Genomic DNA, 23,261 nt, shown 5'->3' with positions numbered 1-23,261 from the left:
TCATCTGGTCCACGACGCCCGAGGATCACAGCACTCACCTCAAACAAGTTCCAGAGGATGCATGGAAACTGCCTCCAGCTCAACAGGGCCAAATGCTCATTTGGTAGGTCCGCTATCATGTTTCTGGGTGACCACATTTCACAGCAGGGTGTGCAACCTGACGCTGACAAGGTGCTGGTGATCAATGCCATGAAGACCCCGGAGGACAAGAAGGCGGTCCTCCGCTTTCTCGGGATGGTAAATTTTCTCGGGAAATTCATTCCCAACATGGCATCCCACACCACAGCCCTCCGGCATCTCGTAAAAAAGTCAACAGTGTTCCAGTGGCTTCCCGCACATCAAGCGGAGTGGCTTGAGCTGAAGGCGAAGCTCACCACAGCCCCAATACTGGCATTCTTTGACCCAACCAAGGATACCAAGATATCCACAGACGCAAGCCAGGACGGCATTGGGGCGGTGCTCCTCCAGCGAGACGACTCCTCGTCCTGGGCTCCAGTGGCATGACTCCAACCGAACAACGGTATTCCCAGATCGAAAAGGAGCTCTTGGGTCTTCTGACAGGAAAGTCAAGTTTCATGACTACGTATACGGCCTGCCAAAGTTCACGGTGGAAACAGACCACAGGCCTTTAGTCCACATAATCCTGAAGGATTTAAATGACACCTCGGCTGCAGCGAATTCTTCTTCGTTTCTGCCGATAGGACTTCGAACTCGTCTACAGGAGCTGATCGTTGCGGATGCCCTATCCCGATCCGTCACCACGCCGTGTGACCAGAGCTACTTCATTCGCTACATTGAGGCACAGGTGCAGCTGTGTGCCAGCAACCTCCCAGCCACTGATGAACGAGTTATACAAATACGCGAAGAAACTGCCAAAGATCCCATACTGCAGCACGTGGCTGGCAAAAGGGGCAGTGCCCCCAGTTCTTCAACGTTAAGGACGAGCTGATGGTTGTTCAGGAGAGCCTTCTGAAACTAGATAGAATCGTCATTCCCCAAAGCATGCAAAGCATGGTGCTCAGACAGATCCATGAGGGTCACCTGGGGGTCGCAAAATGTTGACACAGAGCTCGGCAGGCAGTTTACTGTTCTGGCATCAGCCAGGACATTACCAACACAGTCCTCAACTGCACAATATGCCAGAAGTTTCAACCGGCTCAGCCCAAGGAAACGTTGCAACAGCACGAGATTGTGACCTCTCCGTGATCCAAGGTGGGGATAGACCTCTTTCGCGCCAATGGGAGGCATTACATGCTCCTGGTCGACTACTTTTCCAGCTACCCGGAACCTCACGTCCAAGTCCATCATCAAAACCTGCAAAGAGACATTTGCCAGGCATGGGATACCACTCACGGTAATGAGTGACAACGGTCCATGTTTCTACAGCCAAGAGTGGTCCGACTTTGCACGATCCTACCACTTTAGTCACATCACATCCAGTCCCCATTATCCGCATTCAAACGGGATGAGAAAGGGGTCCATATTGTCAAGCGGTTGCTGTGCAAGGCTGCAGACTCAGCCTCGGATTTCAACCTGGCGCTATTGGCATACAGGGCAATCCCTCTGTTGACTGGTTTGTCTCCAGCACAGTTACTCATGAACTGCAACCTGAGGACGACTGTTCCAGTGATCCATGTTCCAGACCTTGACCACCTCACGGTGCTGCAGAAGATGCAGCAATCCAGAGACCAGCAAAAGATCACGTATGATGCTCATGCCACGGATCTGCCTGCGCTGGCTCCAGACGATGTTGTTTGCATTCAGCTGCCTGAGGGAGGTTGCTTAGCCCCAACTGTTGCCATCAGACAGGCAGCTTCCACGTCATTCGTTATCCAAATGGCTGATGGTTCCATTTTACAACGCAACCGGAGGGCGCTGCGTAAAGTTCGCTGCCCGTCACCCGACCACACTTCTCCGCATGTCATTATGCCTCCACTGGACGTCTTGCACAACAAGGCCACTGATCTGGCAGCGACCCCACCTGTCCACAAGGCCACCGAGATGGCAGCCATCCCACCTGTCCAGGTGCCGGCGTTCCCCCCCCCCCCCCCCCCCCCCCCCTCCACCTCTGCGGTGATCGATAAGAATTCCTCGCCCATCACAAAGACTGAATCTATAGACTTAAAATCTTGTAAAGTTTGTTCAGTTTGCTCTGTATCTGCACGATAGACACCTTCCCATGTACATATGTTCATTCATTCCCCACTTGTACATAGTTATGCATGCATATACAGCCACGTTCCTAAATTTATTTTCAAAAGGGGAAATGTCATAATATCCACTCATGTATATCATGAGATGCAGACAGGCAGTGATTGACACACAGGATAACCAATGAACACCCAACACAGAACAACCAATCACCAGACAGGACACCACCACTACAAAGCCCACAGGGCATTAAGGCTCTCGCTCTCTCACAGGACACGGCTACGGAGATAGTCGCAGTGCACAGGCCAATGAACATCATCACCATGTGATAGAGAGCTAGTCTGGTCAAGCCAGTAGGAGGTTATCAGTTAGGTTAATAGAGTGTCAACCCACAGCAGATTATGTACAGCAATCAACAGGTTCAATAAAACAGTGTTGGACCATCCCCTGTGTCGGAAGCCAGTTTCTCGTTTTACTGCATCCAGTTGCAGTCGATGTTAGACCAACACAGATAACACATCAAACCATGGCTAATAGTTATGGTTCGGTGCTTTCAGGGGTCTGGGTCGGAGAGGGGAAGATATCCGATATCTACAAGGTTATGCAGGAGGTGGAAGAGGCATCAGTAGAGGAGCTGAAAACTAAGTGGGAGGGGGAACTGGGGGAACAGATCGAAGACGGGACATGGGCTGATGCCCTGGAGAGGGTTAATTCTTCCTCCTCGTGTGCGCGGCTTAGCCTCATTCAATTCAAGGTGCTGCACAGGGCCCACATGACTGGGACGAGGATGAGTAGATTCTTTGGGGGTGAAGACAGGTGTGTCAGGTGCTCGGGGAGTCCAGCGAACCATGCCCATATGTTCTGGGCATGCCCGACACTGGAGGAGTTCTGGAAGGGGGTGGCGAGGACGGTGTCAAGGGTGGTGGGATCCAGGGTCAAGCCAGGATGGGGACTCGCGAGTTTTGGGGTTGGGGTGGAGCCGGGAGTGCAGGAGGCGAAAGAGGCCAGTATGCTGGCCTTTGCGTCCCTAGTAGCCCGGCGAAGGATTTTGCTACAATGGAAGGATGCGAGGCCCCCGAGTGTGGAGACCTGGATCAATGACATGGCGGGTTTTATTAGACTAGAGAAGGTCAAATTCGCCCTAAGAGGATCGGTATAAGGATTCTTCAGGCGGTGGCAACCTTTCCTCGACTTTCTGGCTCAACGATAGGGTACTGGAACAGTAGCAGCAGCAACCCGGGGGGGAGGGACGATGGACAATGACTATGTTTATTTATTTTATTTAAATTTGATTTATTTAATTTTAATTTATGGCTAAGTTCTCTTGTTGGGGTTGGGGGGGTGGGGAGGATGGGATACATGTGTTGATACGGTTTGGGGGGTGTTACGGTTGTTATGGGGTAGATTGTTGCATATTATTGTTTGTTGTTATATATTTTTTTATATTTTCTGTAAAAAATTCCAATAAAAATTATTTAAAAAAAAAAATAGTTATGGTTCAATTATTGATACTCTTGAACATCTTCATTCTAAGAGAGTAAACAAGGTGATACGTGGAGAGAAGCTGGCATTCCACGGAAGGAAATGGAGGAATTGGAGTTTGTAATCGCGTTACAACTTGAGAATCGTTTGTTCGATAAGTTCTGTAAAACAAGCAAGACCCTACAGGATGCACGGATAGGCTTAGTAAATGCGCAAACCTTTACCCATTTTTACAATCTCAACCAGACCCCAACATTTGCTCGGACACTGAACAGAAAACCCAATCACTGTTTTTAAAATCTGTAAAATTTTGAGGAAAGGAAACTTCGCTCCAGGGTTGATTCCACGCAGAATAGAGATATGGGGCTGGATTCTCCGATTATGGGGCTATGTCCCCAAGCCGGCGTGGGAATGGTGGCATTTTACGGCAGAGAAAATGGCGCAAACGACCACCGATTCCCCGTTTTGCTGGAGGCTAGCATGCCGGCAGCATAGAGCACCTGGCTCTAGCTGCCGATACGCCCTGGAGAATTGCCGTGTCCGTGGCCGTGCATGCGCACACCAGCGGCCTGCAACGGCCACGCTGTGCTACATGGCAACGGCCACACGCGGACCCGGCCCGCAAAATAGTCCCTCCCTTCGGCCGGTTCGTGCGCCCGGACCACCCCCCCCCCCCCACCCCACAGTGCCCCAGCCCCGAATAATGTACCCCCCTGCCCGCAGATCGGCCCTCCACCGACTGTGGCGGCGCTGGACTGAGTCCACAGGAGCCACGCTGAGTACCCGACGGGTGAGACCATGAGAGACCCACGTCGTCGGGAACTCGGCCGATCAGGGGTGGAACATTGGGTGGCAGGCCTCAGGGCACCATCCTGAGGCCGTCTATACGTTACGCTGCTTTGGAGGGGGCGGCGCATCGTGAAAGCGGTGCCGCCCCCAATACAATCGGAACCCGGGGGGGTGCCCCCACGGTGACCTGGCCCGCGATCGGGGCCCACCGATCAGCGGATGGGCAAGTGCCATGGGGGCACTCTTTTTCTTCCGTCGCCGCCACGGCCTCCACCATGGCAGAGGCGGAAGAGACCTCCCCCTACCGCGCATGCGCCGGTGGTGACGTCAGCGGCCGCTGGCGCTCTGGCGCATGCGCGGACTCACGCCAGCCGGCGAAGGCCGTTCAGCCTGTCCTGACGCCGGCCGGCGTAGCGCCAAAGGCCGTTTGCGCCAGTCGGCGGAGCGGGAGCCACTCCGGCACGGGCCTAGCCCCTAAAGGTGCGGAGAATTCCGAACCTTTGGGGAGGCCCGACGCCGGAGTGGTTGGCGCCACTCCGCAATGCCGGGGCCCCCTGCCCCGTCGGGTAGGGGAGAATTTCATCCCTGGTGCCTCCCGTTAATTATTGTAATTCCATCACATTCGTCCCACTCAAACCGCATGACCCACTTAAGTTTAAACACAATTCCTCAATCTACTTCCCAGAAACAATAACAAAATCCCATTAGGCCTCTCCTTGTAAACATAAGCATGGCTTAAAAAAAATGATGATCACACTTTTATGACATTTTAATTGCAACCTTTGCAGCCACAAAGTCTGCCTGTCTTTTAATCCAGGATTTTTAACAAACAATTACTGCAGCAGATATATATATATCCACGCTCTAACCCAAGCTTTGAAAAACATTACTGCACCCAATACATATAATTAAATATGTGTATATTATAATATATATATATGTATATAATATATATATATATAATATATATATATATATATATATATATAATATATATATATATAATATATTTATATATTAATTTCTTCCATCCCTTACACCATCACGCTCATTCTTTAAAGAAACCGGTGAGAATTTTGATGGAACTGAAACATGGCTGAGGTAGGCAACAAGTGTGAAAATATTATAAAGTGTAGTTTGTGTGACAATAATTAAATATTATTTATATTGTAGGGGGCCTCTTCGGTTTGACATAGTCCTGCCACAGCCAGCAAGCTAAGCTATTATATTTCCTGAGCATCTAAACTATTGTGCTGTTAAGACTTTTGAACCCTGACACCTTAGAACATAGAACAGTACAGCACAGAACAGGCCCTTCGGCCCTCGATGTTGTGCCGAGCAATGATCACCCTACTTAAACCCACGTAACCCGTATACCCGTAACCCAACAATCCCCCCATTAACCTTACACTACGGGCAATTTAGCATGGCCAATCCACCTAACCCGCACATCTTTGGACTGTGGGAGGAAACCGGAGCACCCGGAGGAAACCCACGCACACACAGGGAGGACGTGCAGACTCCACACAGACAGTGACCCAGCCGGGAATCGAACCTGGGACCCTGGAGCTGTGAAGCATTGATGCTAACCACCATGCTACCGTGAGGCCCCACTTGGTATTTGGTATACCGTGAGGCCCCACTTGGTATAACCAAGACCTTCTTGGTACCTATCTGCCTAGTGCACTTTCAGGGTGTCCAAACCATTACATCTCCTTAACATTTAAACCAGTGTTCTTCAAACTTTTTTTCTGGGGACCTATTTTTACCAACCGGCCAACCTTCGGGACCCAACCCAACTGACCTTCGCGACCCACGCTGGCCGACCTGCGCGAACCACCATTTTCTCTTACCTTGTTCACAGCTGACATAAATGGAGGAAATGGTTTTGTGTCCCTTTGGCCCATCGTATACTGTTGGATGAAGGTGAAGCCTTCTGGTGTCAGAAAGTATGGAGTCTCCATATGTCCAAAGTTCTGATTTTTTTGTCCTGTAAAATTTTATCAAATAAACCCCCTCCCACCCCGAACTTGTAAAAAAAAATGTTTTAAATGAGTAAAATAAGTGGGAGAAATGAATAAAACCCCCCCGAACTTGTAACAAAAATAAAATAAATTTTAAAAATGAATAAACCCCCCCCCCGAACTTGTACAAAAAATGAAATGAATAAAACAAATGAAAAAAAAATTAAATGAATAAAATAAATGAATAAAAACCACCACAGAACTTGTAAAACAAAAAGCTGCAACCGTTTTTAAAAATAGCGGCCGCACTGCGCATGCGTGCCCGTGTATCGGCGCCGATCATCGGGCGCACATGTGTAATGCGCCCAAATTTTTTTACATGTTCGCAGAATGCGCATGCGCGCCAATCATCGTGCGCGCATGCGCAATGCGGCCAATTTTTTTTAACATGTTCGCGGCCGCTTGCAGCCGGCGTTCTGAAAAGCCGGCTGCTGCACGGTGATTTGCGCGATCGGAAGTGCCACGGACAACGGCTCCGCGACCCTCCCGACAACCGCCCGCGACCCACCCACGGGTCGCGCCCCCGACTTTGAAGAACACTGATTTAAACTATTAAACCACATGATTGTCTAAACCATTACACCTCACCTGTCTCCAAGCCATTACATCTCCTTGGCACTCAAACCACGACATCAGTTGGGTGTCCAAACCAGGCACAACCTGCAAGTCCTTCTGTCTTTGGAAGACAAAAAGCTAACTGCCTGCTACAGACCTGGCTCCTCCCATTAATGACATCATCTCCATCCAACTAAATGTGTTATAATCATCTACCAAATCTAAACATGACCCTTTGATTATCTAAACCTTAAGGAATCTTTTTCCTATAAACAAAAGTCCATTAGCCCAAAATAGGTAATCACTTCTATGATATCTTAACTGCATCTTTTGCAGACACACTGCCTGCATGTTTAACTAAGATTTATAAAAAATATTATTGCAATAGATATCTGCAGAGTGGTCGGCTTGTGGAATTCATTACCACAGGAAGTAATTTAGGTCAAAACATTGTATGTTTTCAAAAAACAGTTAAATATAGCACTTAGGGTGAAGGGAATCGAAGGATATTGTGGGGGGTGGGGGTGGGATTAGGCTACTGAATTGGATGATCAGCCATGACCATAATGAATGGTGGAGCAGGCTCAAAGGGCCAAATGGCCTCCTCATGCTCCTATTTTCTATGTTTGTATAACACAATACATGTAACAATTTCTTACATTCATTGCACTTTGTATCAATTCCCCTTGCTAGTTACTTGCTGTAGCTGTATTGCCTTGCTGTAGCCTTTTGTGATCCATCTAGTACACCCGGATCTCTGCATGTCAGAGCGCAGCAATTCCTCCCCATTTAAATACAATGCTTCTATTTTATTCTTCTTGCCAGAATGGACAATTTCATATTTTCCTATATTATACTCTATTTGCCAGATCTTTACCCACTCACTTAAATGATCTATATGCCTTTGTCATCTTCACAACCTACTTTGCTATTTATCTTTCTGTCATGAGCAAATTTAGCAATCATACCTTGGTTCCTTCATCCAACACATTTATATAAATTGTTAAAAGTTGAGGCCCCACTACTGATCCCGGTGGCACGAAACCCATTACATCTTGCTAACCAAGAACGTGACGCTTTTAGAACATAGAACATAGAACAGTACAGCACAGAACAGGCCCTTCGGCCCTCGATGTTGTGCAGTGCAATGATCACCCTACTCAAACCCACGTATCCACCCTATACCCGTAACCCAACAATCCCCCCATTAACCTTACACTACGGGCAATTTATCATGGCCAATCCACCTAACCCGCACATCTTTGGACTGTGGGAGGAAACCGGAGCACCCGGAGGAAACCCACGCACACACGGGGAGGACGTGCAGACTCCACACAGACAGTGACCCAGCCGGGAATCGAACCTGGGACCCTGGAGCTGTGAAGCATTTATGCTAACCACCATGCTACCGTGCTGCCCCCTTTTATGCTTACTCTGTTTCCTGTTGGCTAGCCAATCTACTATCTACACCAATATGTTACCACATATACATTTTAACCATTAAGATTAAAGCAATTGTCTAATTCACATATATATATATAGTGTATTTATATATAAAATAGTATTTATTTTCTACAATAACATTATCAGATGCCCTCTGGAAACCTCAGTACAATGCAACCATCTCTTTATCCACAGCACACGTTTGGGCAGCACGGTAGCATGGTGGTTAGCATAAATGCTTCACAGCTCCAGGGTCCCAGGTTCAGTTCCCGGTTGGGTCACTGTCTGTGCGGAGTCTGCACATCCTCCCCGTGTGTGCGTGGGTTTCCTCCGGGTGCTCCGGTTTCCTCCCACAGTCCAAAGATGTGCGGGTTAGGTGGATTGGCCATGCTAAATTGCCCGTAGTGTCCTAAAAAGTAAGGTTAAGGGGGGGGTTGTTGGGTTACGGGTATAGGGCGGATACGTGGGTTTGATTTGGGTGATCATTGCTCGGCACAACATCGAGGGCCGAAGGGCCTGTTCTGTGCTGTACTGTTCTATGTTCTATGTTACTCCTTCAAAGAATGCCAGTAAATTGGGAAACATGATTTCCTTTGCACAAAACATGCTTACTCTGCCCGATTGCCTTGAATATCTTTAACAAAAGCTTCTAGCATTTTCCCTAATGCAGGTGTTTCAGCTAACTTGCCTGTAGTTTCCTGCTTTCTGCTTCCCTCCTTTTTTAAGGTCCATTTTTGAAAGAAGTAGCCCCCAGAAACATCTGGTTAAAATGTGATAAATTGAGGTTGATTTGAAAAAGAACGAAAGAAATTTGCAGAACAGGAATGGTGGGAAATAACTTATAATGCAGGTCACAATGTCTGGTCAAGAAAGGCCTCAGTGGTCTTTGTGTCACTGGCTTTGATAGTCCTAATTGCAATGTCACATTCTCAGAGATGCTTTACTGCTTGACCGAACCACCAAATCAATAAACTAGAACTGCCACGGTTAATATATACAGATTATTTTATATGTAAATATATCTGAGTGTGTGAATTATGATTATTGCTTTAAGCTTAATGATTCACTTCACTGGAAAGCAAAACTAGTGAAAGCTAAAGTTTACCTTAGTGAATCATCCAATGGTTCAATAGTGGGAACATGGGACTTAGTCCAATAAGGAATTAGTAAAATTAAAATAGGGGGATGGCCTATAGCTCTTAGTAGAAAAAAAAATAATACAACCAAATATGAACAACGAGGCCCTGAATGTAGATATGTTGGAAGAAGGGGATATTTCAAGGGAGTTGTGAAATTGACCTTGGGAAACAGCATAGGGAAGATCTGTAATGGTATAATCGAACAAGGACAGAACATTTGTGATATGGCTATAGAAGGCCTTGGAAGGTTTAAGTATATCAAAACATGGACATGTTAGGCCATGGTTTAGTCAAAGAATTCAACATGCCATTCGACTCAGTGTGAAGGAAACTTTGACAAGACAATTCAGTCCTGTTAATGTGAGTCCCAGTTTTATCCCTGAAAAGGGTATAAAGATAAGGAATTTGAAAGGTTGCAATTGCAAGACACAGAAGAGGAACAACCAAAGGTGGTCCCATGCTGACTGCAACCTATTTCTCCTGGCTGGAGCGTTAGTTATGGGATGCCACCAAGAGAATAAATGGAGAGAGTTGGAGAAATTTCTTCATGCAGAGTTACTGAAAAATAAAACAGTTTTGTCACAAGGATTGGTTCAGGTAGATCCATTGCACTGCTTGAAGAAAATAGGATAGACATTCAAAGACACAGGAAGAAAAGGGAAGTTGGGAAGAGTAGAACAGTGGGGTTAATCTTGGTTGTTCTAAGAAACAGCCATTTTAGGGTAAGCTGAATCATTTATCTCTCTGCTAATGTGACTAGAACTTCACTCTCCCAGGGGCTCAGTTCATAAGCAGGTGGGCAGCATAAGATTGGGTGCAATGCCATGGGTACTGTTCCCAGTGCCTACCCACACACCTCAACACAATTTTGCATGCAGTAGCAATGCATTGGATGGCCAGCCTGCCCAAAGGCCTAGTAAAGACCTCTCCACACCCCTGCCACAATCAATCAAGTTTTTACTGCTTGGACTATTTGTCGCAAGGGGGCCCATTGGATTTTCCCCTCAAGATTTTCCCCAGCCCTCCATTTCCCCATGTCCATGCAACCACCAATCCATCGCCCGAGTATGCTAGTCTGGCCCTGGCAATACACCACCCACCCACCAGCAACCCCTCTGCTCCTCAACTTTGCTTGATGGCTGGATGCAGCATTGCTCCTGGTGCACTCTTTGGATCAGAGAGCCACCATCTCAGGGCAGGACATCCTCCCCTAATGCGGGGGTGGAGGTTGTCTTACCTTGAGCCACTTAACAGCCAGCAACTGTTAAATGCCTATGGGGTGAGCCGACCAGGTGGAGGCAGGTTTGCTCTTGACATTTATTACCCCTGCCAGTGTAAAGTTCCACCCTTCGGCAGTATGAATCTATCTGACTGTGTTCACTGACCAACATTTGTTTCCCAATCTGCAACATCTCACTTTTAAAATTCTTATCCTTGTTTATAAATCCCTCAATGGAATTGACTACTCTCATCTACAAATTCCTCCACTCCTGGAAATAATTGTTCTCCTCCATTTCTGGCCCCTTCAAGCATCCCCCATTTTCATTGTTCCATCATTGGTGGCCAGTCCTTCAATTCTAAACTTTGGGATTCCCTCTCGGAACCAGCCTCTCTTGTCTACTTTAAAATGTTCCTTAAAACCTGCCGCTTCGACCAAGTATTTGGTCACCTGCCCTTAATGTCACCTTATGTGGCTTAGTGTCACATTTTGTACACAGTTAAACTGGAGATAAATAAAGAACTTTCATTTTTTTATAGCACCTTGAATCTGCAAACCACATCTCAATGTACTTCTCAGCCAATGATCCGCCTTTGAAGTGTAGACACTGTTGTTTTGTAGACACTGTTGTTTTGCACAGCTAGACTTCTCAAAGAGATGCAAGTCCAGTTAATTTGTTTTGGTGACACTGATTCGGGGAGAACGTTGGCCAAGGGATATTCCCCGATCTTCTTTGAAAAATATCTTGGATATTTTGCATCCACCTAAACAGACAGACAGGGCATCAGTTTAATCTCCCATCCAAATGACAGTGAGTGAATTTAAAGAAACAATGTGACCACATCGGGAGGCAGTCTCATTGCTTTGTTTCAAGGCAGTAAGGATAAAATGATGTGTAAGGAATTTCAGGACATCTGGAAGTTGGTTGAATGTTTTTAATGTTACCACAGTGCTCTGCTAACATTAAAACCACGCAGAATTTCGATACTGCAGAAATGTTTTTTTCTTAGCTGTACGCAAAGGAAGGGTTGCAGTAAAACTCAAGTCTGGATAATCGCTCTCGGGAGGCATTCTGAGTATATTAATGTTCATGAAAGTTATTGTAATACCAAACTGCCTGGTTCTGCTGCAGACAGCGACCGAGGGAATGATGGATTTGTCACCTCTCCTCTGAACTCTATAAAGGAGGACAAGAGCAGCAATAGCTTCGAAAAACCAACACTTCTAAGCACACTGGCTTAACTTGGATCTATACATTTGATCATTTTTAACAGTTGTTGTGTCAATATCCTGAACTTCCCTACATCATCATCCAAGCACTACAGCCACGTAGACTGCAGTGATGCAAGGAGAACATCAAAAGCACCTTTCAGGAAATTAAGAATGGGCATAAGCCTGACACGAATCACAGAACTATCAAGGTGCAGTCCAGATCTATTTGGCTCATCATGTCTACACCGGCTCTCCAAACGAGCATCATCACTTTGTGCCATTCCCTACCTTTTTCCCCCATTGCTTCTGTTCAAATAATCATTTAATGTCCTCTTTAATGCCCCAATTGAAGCCGCCTCCACCACATTTCCAGGCAGTGCATTCCAGATCTGAACCACTCCGTGTTAGAAAAAGTTTTTTTTCTCAGATTGTCTTTGCTTCTTTTGCAAGTCACTTTAAATCTGTGCCCTCTCGCTCTCGATCCTTTTACGAGGGGAACAGTTTTGCCCGATCTACTCTGTCCAGACCCCATATGATTTGGAACATCTCTATCAAATCTCCTTTCAGTCTTCTTCCCTCCAAGAAGAACAGCCCACCTCTCCAATCTATCCTCATAACTGAAGTTTCTCATCCCTTAAACAATTCTTGTGATCCTTTTCAGCACTCTCTCCAAGACAGTCACGACTTTACTGTATTATGGTACCCAGAACTGTACACAATATTTCAGCTGAGGTCTAGCTAGTGCCATGTTCAAGTTTAGCATAATCTCTTTATTCTTGTGCTCTGTGCCACTACAAATAAAGTCCAGAATACTATGGGCAGGATTCTCTGGCCTTCTAGCCTTGTGTTTCTCAATGGCAGGAGACAGGGTGCCATTCACCGACGACGGGAGTCTTTTCCCCCACTACGTTCAATGGAAATTCCCATTAAATCCATCCCACGCTGCTGGAAAACTTTTTTTCAAGAGTGCATTGCCGGCGGTACCAGAGAATACCACTGACAGCGGATGCCAGAGAATACCAGCCAATATGCTTTATTAATTGGTCTCTCCAACGTGCCTTCCATCATCAATTTTCTATTCCCTCTTCATGTTCGTCCCATCAAAATGCATCACCTCACACTTCTCTGCATTGAACTTCATCTGCCACCTATCTGACCACTCCACCGGTGCTTGTTTATGTCCTTTTGAAGATTTGCACTGCCTCTTCACAGTTTACAATGGGCGGAATTCAATGAAAAAATTTCAAAGTTCATTACGGCGGGTTTTGCAGGGAGTGATCAGTTCCCCACCACTATAAAATGACACTCAAGTCACTTTTTTTGGCCCTGGGGAGTTTCTCACCGCTTTAGCCCACACTTAGAATATTTTTCAACATTGGGGAGCTGAACTCAGAAATCAAACCACCATTTTGAAAGGGTGCCCCGATATCGAAGTGAGCTTGTCCCCTACACCTCCCAACCACGGGCAACGTCATCCTCAACATATATCCAGCAATACCCAACACCCCTGCCAAGTGAGGACACCCCACTATGGTGTCCCCGAGGGCTCCCTCTCTTCTGGCTCCCCTCATGCCCACTTACAGCCCCCACCTCCAGCATCACATCACCCTCCTCAACCTCCTACTTAGCTGCCCTGCCCCTCCCACCTTCCACATGACCCCACCCTCCTATCATGGGCATGGACCCGCTCAGGCCCTGACTCTTGGCAATGCCACCAAGGCACCTCGGCACCTTTGCATTGCCACCCTGGCACCCGCGCAGCGCTCCTGCCAGGGTGGCAGTGCCAATGTGCCAGCTGGACTGTGCCAAGGTTCCTGCGTTTCAGGGGGAAGGCCTGGGGATCACCCTGCACTGTCCCTGGCTATCCATGGACCTACAATGGCCTGGGAGACCCCCCGGGGTGCTGTTCCACCTACAGCCTCCCTGGGGAGGGCGGTAGATTTCGGGAGAACAACAGATCCTGGGTAATCCTGCCTACATAGGTTTAAAACTACGTATGTGTGCACCATTTCGTTATGCTCCTTTTGGGTTGGATTCTGATTCCAACGAGCCATGGAATTTGGGTATATTCCGCAAGGCGTAAGGCTGCCAGGAAGCCCATAGGAGGCCTCTGCTGGCATCTACTGGCCATGTTGCTCTCTCGCTCAAAAGCAAAGTCGGTGGATTGTGCCCAATACTTCAGAGTTTTGGATCAGCCTTTGAAACTTTGAAATTGTCCCCTTGACACCAATATCTTTACCTTCTCCTAAACCTCAGAAGATCTATCTGATGGTGAAGTTTAGCATACTTGGAAGGAATAAGTAACTTGGACCTCTGATTCTCAAAGCTTTCCACAACTGAAGGTTTTATCTGTCTCATCTTTGAATTTGTTCTGTACTAATTGAGATTGATTGCTGTGATGAGGCAACAAATACATCAGGTGGCCCAGTGGTTAGCACTGCTGACTGAGCACCAGGGACCGGGGTTCAAATCCGGCATTGGGTGACTGTGTGGAGTTAGCACTTTCTCCCCGTGTCTGCATGGGTTTCCTCTGGGTGTTGGGATTTCCTCCCATAGTTCAAAGATGCGCAGGTTAGGCGGATTCGCCATGCTAAATTGCCCCTCAGTGTGTCCAAAAAGACTAGGTGGAGATATGGGATGGGGTGAGGAATTGGGCCTCGGCATGGGGCTCATCCAGAGGTTTGATGCAGGCTCGATGGGCCAAATGGCCTCCTTCTGCATTGTACAGATTCTATGGTTATTAGATTATCTGATTTCAAGGCTGGTAGAAGGCAAATTGGATGGATGTTAGTCATTTTTCATTTCGCTATTCTCATGTTCCTATCCTTCTGATCCATGTTGTGAAGAAATTGTGTCAATTGTTCAGGTCTGAAGTTACTAAAATTAATTTCAGGGCCATAGAAATGCAGAGTGCCCAGCAGAAAGTCCTGACTTTGCTTCCACGGTTTCCATCAAAGTGTAGCAATGCAAAGAAAAAAATGGTTGTAAGGATTTTGGTGTAAATAGAAAGAATTTAAACGCTAATTAACCATTTTCATTCATGGAAACAGATCGAACAAGGGTGACTTGTGCAGAAGTTAAGATTGGAATGGGATCAGAAGTTCCATTTGATAAGCTTTGGTTGGCCAGAGTTTAGAAGGATATCATGAAGTCTATTATTGGGCAAATTGTAGGTCAGTGGAAGGATTGTGTCTGGGGGTGTTTGTATTATATTTCCTTGTGTTTTGAATAAGTGTGGGTTCTGAGAAGAGCAGCAAGGTTTTTTTGATTTTGGTCAACATTATATTCTTCTCCCAAGGAAAATAAATACAAATTTCCCATCAGCTGTGTGGTAAACCACTGTTAGTGTATTATATGTATTGTGGTAAACTGTTACTGTACTACATGTATTGTGGTAAACCACTGCCCGATGGCTCCGCCTGTGGCTCCTCCCCTTGGGCTCGGTATAAAGGTGGCTGACCTCCGGCCCTGCCCCAGTTCGGGATCAGTTGCCAGGAGGCTTTCTGTTTAGTTTATTAAAGCCACAGTTTCGTTCACTACTCATCTTGTGTTAATTGATGGAACATCAATTTAATAAGCTAAACTTTTACGATGAATTCATCACTCAAACCTGATCGCCTAGAGCTGGACCCACAAGCAGCCGACGCAACTGTCACATTCGAGCACTGGCTAAGCTGCTTCGAAGCTTACCTCGGATCCTCCACCGACAACGTCACCGACCTCCAAAAGCTTCAAATACTCAACGCGTGGGTGAGCCCGCAAGTTTCCTTCTTATCAGAGATGCCCCCATGAATAAGGAGGCGATAATGCTGCTGAAGGGACAGTACGTAAAGGCAGTAAACGAGGTGTACACCAGGCACCTCCTTGCCACGAGTCGACAATGCCCCGGAGAATCACAAGCCGAATTCGTGTGTGCCTTGCGGGTATTCGGCCGGAACTGTGCTTGCCAGGCGGTATCTGCTGTTCAACACATGGAACTGCTGATCAGGGATGCCTATGTCGCGGGCATTAAATCCAATTGCATCCGCCAGCGCTTGCTAGAAGAGGTACACTCGGCCTCCCCGAGACAGTGCAGCTCTCAAACTCGCTGGAAGTGGCTTTCCAGAACATGGAGACGGACACCTCCGACCACGCGGCATCCTCGTGGGCGCCGCCATCACCTGACTCGAGTGCGGTGCAAGCCTGTGCCGTGCAGCAGCCCACCAACTCCAGAAGCCCGAAATGCTACTTTTGAGGCCACGGCAAGCACCCCAGACAACGTTCCCTGCACGGAACGCGATTTGCAACGGGTGTGGGAGGAAGGGCCACTTCGCCAAAGTCTGCTGGGCCCGACCTGTCCCTAAAGTTCCTAGTCCCAGCAGCGCTGCCTGTTGCCTGTCAGGACCGACCCCATCTGCCGCGCCACCCGCCATGTGCGACTTGTGGGCACCGCCATCTTCGCTCCCACCCGCCATGTGCGAACAGTGGGGGCTGCCATCTTCGCCGCCATCTATTATGCCACCCGCCACACGCGACCCATGGGGACCGCCATCTTTGACGCCACCTTCGATGTCACCCGCCATGCATGACCCATGGAGGCCGCCATTTTGGAACCATTCTGCCATCTCCCGGGACCCCTTTCTCACCCGGTCGTACGCTGGCCACCGCTAGCTCCGATCAGCCCACCCACCACCTTCCGAAGGTCATCTCCATCACACTCAACCAGTCTCGACCTTATCATCTCACAAAATCCACGATGACCATCTTGATCAATGGGCACGAGACGGCCTGCCTCTTCGACTCAGGAAGCACAGACAACTTTATCCACCCAGATACGGTAAGGCGCTGCTCCCTCCCAATTTTACCCGCGACCCAGAAAATCTCCTTGGCATCCGGATCACATTCCGTAGAAATCCGGGGGTACTGCGTCGCGACCCTTTCAGTAAAGGTCGGAGAGTGAACTAACTTTAAGCTCTAAGTCCTCCCCCATCTCTGCGCTGCCGTATTACTGGGGCTTGATTTTCAGTGCCACCTCCAAAGCCTTACCTTAAAGTTTGGTGGACCCCTGCACCCCCCCCCCCCCCTCCCCCCACCCCCCGGGCCATCTGTAGCCTCGCGACCGTTAAGGTCGCCCCACCCTCGCTCTTCACTAACCTCACCCGGGACTGTAAGCCTGTCGCCTCTAGGAGCCCGGGACAAGGCCTTTGTCAGGTCGGAGGTCCAGCAACTCCTACGAGAGGGGATTATTGAGACTAGTACCAGCCCCTGGAGAGCCCAAGTGGTGGTCGTCAAGACTGGGGAGAAGCACCGGATGGTCATCGACTACAGTCAGACGATCAACCGGTACACGCAGCTCGATGCGTACCCCCTCCCCGGCATATTTGACATGGTCAACCAGATTGCGCAGTATCGGGTCTTCTCCACAGTTGACTTCAAGTCCGTGTACCACCAGCTCCCTATCCGCCCGGAGGACCACCAATACACTGCCTTCGAGGCAGATGACCGTCTCTACCACTTCCTCAGAGTCCACTTCGTCGTCACCAATGGGGTTTCAGTCATCCCACGAGTGATGGACCGAATAGTTGACCAGTACGGGCTGCGGGCCATGTTCCCGTACCGAGATAATGCCACCATCTGCAGCCATGACCAGCAGGACCATGACGCAAACCTCTGGCATTTCCTCCACATCGTTAAGCTCCTTAACCTCACATACAATAAGGAGAAATGCATCTTCCGCACAACCCACTTTGCCATCCTTGACTATATTGTGGAAAATGGAGTCCTAAGCCCGACCCCGACTGCATGTGCCCCCTCCTGGAACTCCCCGTCCCCCACTGCCCCAAGATCCTGAAGAGATGCCTGGAGTTCTTCTCTTATTATGACCAATGGGTCCCCAATTATGCGGAGAAGGCCCATCCACTCATTAAATCCACCATTTTTCCCCTGACAGCTGAAGCCCGTCTGGCCCTCAACCGCATCAAGGCAGATATTGTCTAAGCCGCGATGCACGCTGTGGATGAGTCCATTCCGTTCCAGGTGGAGAGTGATGCGTCGGACTTTGCCCTGGCCACTACCCTCAACCAGGCGGGCAGGCCCGTGGCTTTCTTCTCCCATACCCTCCATGCCACTGAAATTCGGCACTCCTCCATCGAAAAGGAAGCCTAAGCCATTGTGGAAGCTGTGCGACATTGGAGGCATTACCTGACCGGCAGGCGATTTACTCTCCTCACTGACGAACGGTCGGTTGCCTTCATGTTTAATAATACACAGAACTAGATCAAGAACGACAAGATTCTGAGGTGGAGGATCGAACTCTCCAACTACAACTACAATATCATGTACCTACCTCAATGAGCCCCCAGATGCCCTATCCAGCGGTACATGTGTCAGCGCACAAGTAGACAGATTTCAGCTCCTCCACAATGACCTCTGTCACCCGGGGGTCACCCGTGATTTTTTCATTTTATCAAGGCTCGCAACCAGCCTCACACCATCGAGGAGGTCAGGACCATGACTAGGGACTGCCAGGTCTGCGTGGAGTGTAAATCGCACTTCTGTCGGCCAGACAGAGCACAATTGTCAGAGCCCTAACCCTCCCGCCCCTTTGAGCGCCTCAGCATCGACTTCAAAGGGCCCCTCCCCTCCACTGGCCGTAACGTGTACTTCCTCAATGTTGTTGACGAATACTCACCATTCCCCTTTGCCATCCCATATCCTGACATGACCTCTGCCACCATCATCAAGGCCCTGCACAGTCTCTTCACCTTGTTCGGGATCCCCACCTACATCCATAGCAATCTGGGTTCATGAGCGACGAGTTGAGTCAGTTCCTGCTTAGCAAGGGCACAGGGCTAAATCGTTGGCTTTGAAAGCAGACCAAGGCAGGCCAGCAGCACGGTTCAATTCCCGTACCAGCCTCCCCGAACAGATGCCGGAATGTGACGACTAGGGGCTTTTCACAGTAACTTCATTTGAAGCCTACTCGTGACAATAAGCGATTTTCATTTCATTTTTTCATTTCATTTCATCGCCTCAAGCAGGACGACCAGCTACAACCCCCGGCGAAACGGACAGGTGGAGAGTGAGAACGCGACGGTCTGGAAGGCTGTCCTTCTGGCCCTATGGCCTAGAAGTCTCCCACTGGCAGGAAGTCCTTCCCGATGCGCTCCACTCCATCCGGTCGCTCCTGTGCACTGGCACCAATGAGACCCCTCACAAACAGACCTGGCAATTCTCAAGCCGTTTATATCGGGAAGCCCGTGCATTTTACTTGGCTCTGCTGCTAGCCCCTCACCGGGTCAGAGCATCGGTGCTGAGGCCACGACAATTTTTTCCATGTAAAACACCATGGATACTTTGGACATAGCCTGGAAATCGCAGAATCCAGCCCCATATCTTAAGTGCTGCAATAGGAAGAGAATATGTTAAGCTTTTTGGAAAATAACTTAATGGAAAGGACTGAGCGTCAGCAACCAAAGGAAATCTTTTGCAGCTCATTACGAATTACTAGGAAAGCTAGCTATCCAATATATGTTCGCACCCCAAAGAAAAATCAAAACTCACATTTATTTTGTACATTCACACATGTATTGATGCTCATGTAAAATTATCATTTTTGATTCTTTCGAATCTTTGCACTTTATGAACTCAATTATTTTCATCATTTTAAACTTTCTCGCACTCAAAGAAACAATTTGTACTGACAACATTACCTCAAGGTAAGAATTCTGAAAATATGTTGAGCCATAAGGATTTATTTCAGTGAACGCTGCAACCTCCTAGCAGCAGTTAATTATGACTTGTCAAAGGCAGTAAAAAAAAACACAGATTGAATTTGTATCTGAAATTAAATCCTCTGAGCCCAATAGCCTATCATTAGTGATCTGGAACAAGGCCCATAAGTCAGCCAATATGATTATTTCCTTATTAGATAAGACCTTCTGTCATGTTCACGAACCTGTTTCTTGTCTGCCAGTTTTAGTTGCTGTGCTTTCGCATATTTAAGCACAACAGGTCTCTGTGTATAAAGACAGGAACAGCTCCATTTTTTACAAGCTCACGTTAATAAATATGGGAACAAATGTTAACACCCAAGTCTGAAAATTTTCAACAACAGGCTTAAAGCTGTATTGTGCAATGATTAGCAAGTAAACAGTGAATGTGTTGGTATTACATTCTGGTTCCTATTTTACTGGAGGCGTTAACCATTTCAAAATAAACAAGGTGAATGTCCCTTTTGCAAGAGATACAGCAAGGAACGCATTCTGTGTTTATACAGTAATGCCTGCAGAAACTTGGTACAAAAGATAAAAGACGTGTTGGTGCCCAATTTTGAATATCTATATAATGTTGAATTCATGATTAATACTGTATCAAATTATTACCAGATTTACGAGCACTAATGCCTGTTGTATCATTCCACAATATTCATTGACTTGGTGTTAAAAAGTCCCAAAAGTAAGCTTCAGCAATGGCTGAGAAGTGAAAGGTGGGATTTGTCAGGTTCCAACATGTTTTCCTACCTTGTGCCAAGGGCATAAACATAATTTCCTTTAGAGATGAGATGGAACCTTCTTGAAAATGAATCCGGCATGGTTGATACTCCAGTGTAGTCCACTTTCCCCTTGGAAGGATGTTTTGAATTTTGCACATGACAGCAGAGGAATATCCCTCTTTTGTTCCCTACAATGACAATGTTACTCTGGCAAAGGTAAAAAGTGAATGAACAGGACATTCCTCAAGTACAGCTCCAGTTCCATCAATGCTCCTTCACCAGGAATAATTACAGAGTTTTTCTGGACAATTAATTAATTCCAAGCAGAGAGAGAACAACTCAACTGAATTTTGCCAGTTTTGGTGCTCCATTAAATCAGAGGTCATTAGTTGGATCAAATCCCATTCACAATCCCAACAAATATATGGCCATTTTCTTTGGGGAGATCCTAGAACTTTATTATCATAAGCTGCAGGACATCGGTGCTAAAAACAGAATCTTATCGTACTTCTGCATTAGCAATGAGATGATTATGATGTGATTCCACCCGAAAAGAGGCAGGATATATGAAGAATTAGAGACAGATCAGCGATGATATCAGCGAATGGCGGAACAGGCTTGAGGGGCCAAATGGCAGATGAAATTGCAGAGCCGTTGGCAATGATCTTTTCGTCCTCACCGTCAACGGTGGTGGTACCCGGGGATTGGAGAGAGGCGAATGTCGTGCCCCTGTTCAAAAAAGGGAATAGAGATAACCCTGGGAATTACAGGCCAGTTAGTCTTACTTCGGTGGTAGACAAAGTAATGGAGAGGGTACTGAGGGATAGGATTTCTGAGCATTTGGAAAGACACTGCTTGATTAGGGATAGTGAGCACGGATTTGTGAGGGGTAGGTCTTGCCTCACAAGTCTTATTGAATTATTTGATGAGGTGACCAAGTACGTGGATGATGGTAAAGCAGTGGATGTGGTGTACATGGATTTTAGTAAGGCATTTGATAAGGTTCCCCATGGTAGGCTTATGCAGAAAGTAAGGAGGCATGGGATGGTGGGGAATGTGGCCAGTTGGAATACAAACTGGCTAACCGATAGAAGACAGAGAGTGGTGGTGGATGGCAAATATTCAGCCATGAGCCCAGTTATCAGTGGCGTACCACAGAGATCAGTTCTGGGTCGTCTGCTGTTTGTGATTTTCATTAATAACTTGGATGAGGAAGTTGAAGGTTGGGTCAGTAAATTTGCAGATAATATGAAGATTGGTGGAGTTGTGGATAGTGAGGAGGGCTGTTGTCGGCTGCAAAGAGACATAGATAGGATGCAGAGCTGGGCTGAGAAGTGGCAGATGGAGTTTAACCCTGAAAAGTATGAGGTTGTCCATTTTGGAATGACAAATATGAATGCAGAACACAGGGTTAATTGTAGGGTTCTTGGCAATGTGGAGGAGCAGAGAGATATTGGGGTCTATGTTCATAGATCTTTGAAAGTTGCCACTCAAGTGGATAGAGCTGTGCAGAAGGCCTATGGTGTGCTCGCGTTCATTAGCAGAGGGATTGAATTTAAGAGCCGTAAGGCTGTACAAAACCTTGGTCAGGCCACATTTGGAGTACTGTGTGCAGTTCTGGTCACCTCATTTTAGGAAGGATGTGGTAGCTTTGGAAAAGGTGCAAATGAGATTTACCAGGATGTTGCCTGTAATGGAGAGTAGGTCATACGAGAAAAGGTGGAGGGTGCTAGGCTCTTTCTCATTAAAACGGAGAAGGATGAGGGGCGACTTGAGGTTTATAAGATGATCAGGGGAATAGATAGAGTAGACAGTCAGAGACTTTTTCCCCGGGTGGAACAAATCATTACCAGAGGACATAAATTTAAGGTAAATGGTGGAAGATATAGGTGGGGATGTCAGAGGTAGTTTCTTTACCCCAGCTAGTAGTGGGGGCATGGAATACACTGCCTGTGGAAGTAGTTGAGTCGGAATCATTAGGGACCTTCAAGCGGCTATTGAATAGGTACATGGATTACGGCAGAATGCTGGGGTGTAGATCGATTTGTTCTTAATCTAGGACAAAAGTTCGGCACAACACTGTGGGCCAAAGGGCCTGTTCTGTGCTGTATTTTCTATGTTCTATGGCCTATTCCTATGGAAACCCTGATGAGAGAGATGGAGTTTCAGTGAGACTAGGTGACTCACAGTGGAGACATCCATGGAATCGGTTTTGGTTGCATTTGGCACTTATTTTCCAGAGGGTCATTGTCCACATTGGCACGAATGGCATAGGTAGAAAGAGTAGCAAGGTCCTGCAGAGGCAATTTAGGGAGTTAGATAGAAGACTAAAAAGCAGGATCTCTGGGGTAGTAATCTCAGGATTGCAAGGCTAGCAACAGGGAAATAGTGCAGTTGAACACGTGGCTAAAGATGTGGTGCAGGAGGGAGGGCTTCAGTGTTTTGGATCACTGGGATGTCTTCCAGGGAAGGTGGGGCCTGTACAAGAAGGACGGGTTACACCTGAACTGGAGGGGCACGAATATCCTCGCTGTGAGATTTGCTAGTATGGTTCGGTGGGTTTAAACTAATGTGGCAGTGGAGTGGGAATCAGATCGGTAAGCCAGCAAGTGCAGAGACTGGGGATGAGCATGGTACCAGGGCCAGGCTGGCTAAGAGGAAGGGCAGGCTGGGGGAGGTCAAACTCAGTGGGCCTGGAGGTCTGGCATGTATCTGCATCAATGCACGGAGCATAACAGGTAAGATAGATGAACTTAAAACCTGATTCATGCGCA

At 47.5% G+C, this 23,261-nt stretch overlaps 1 protein-coding gene across 4 annotated transcripts in view; it reads right to left on the bottom strand.

Annotated features, from left to right (window-relative positions):
* LOC119972695 (calcium/calmodulin-dependent 3',5'-cyclic nucleotide phosphodiesterase 1A-like) overlaps positions 1–23,261 on the bottom strand; it is a 782,449-nt gene that overhangs the window by 453,063 nt on the left and 306,125 nt on the right. Inside the window, exons 1-2 of one of the 4 annotated variants that reach the window (XM_038809819.1) lie at positions 20,516–20,569; positions 11,345–11,566 (exon numbers count right to left, since the gene is read on the bottom strand). The exons of 2 other annotated variants lie outside the window; for them this stretch is intronic. In XM_038809819.1, coding sequence (XP_038665747.1) covers positions 11,345–11,364 — 20 coding nt within the window. In that variant the 5' untranslated portion in view covers positions 11,365–11,566; positions 20,516–20,569. Of the gene's footprint in view, positions 1–11,344; positions 11,567–20,515; positions 20,615–23,261 lie in introns of those variants that run through there. One more of the 4 variants, XM_038809817.1, reaches the window with a different exon arrangement.

This window comes from Scyliorhinus canicula, chromosome 10 (assembly GCF_902713615.1).
Source record: "Scyliorhinus canicula chromosome 10, sScyCan1.1, whole genome shotgun sequence".
Classification (NCBI taxonomy): Eukaryota; Metazoa; Chordata; class Chondrichthyes; order Carcharhiniformes; family Scyliorhinidae; genus Scyliorhinus; species Scyliorhinus canicula.
Note: the sequence above shows the minus strand (reverse complement) of the source record. Positions and strands in the feature narration are given on the sequence as shown.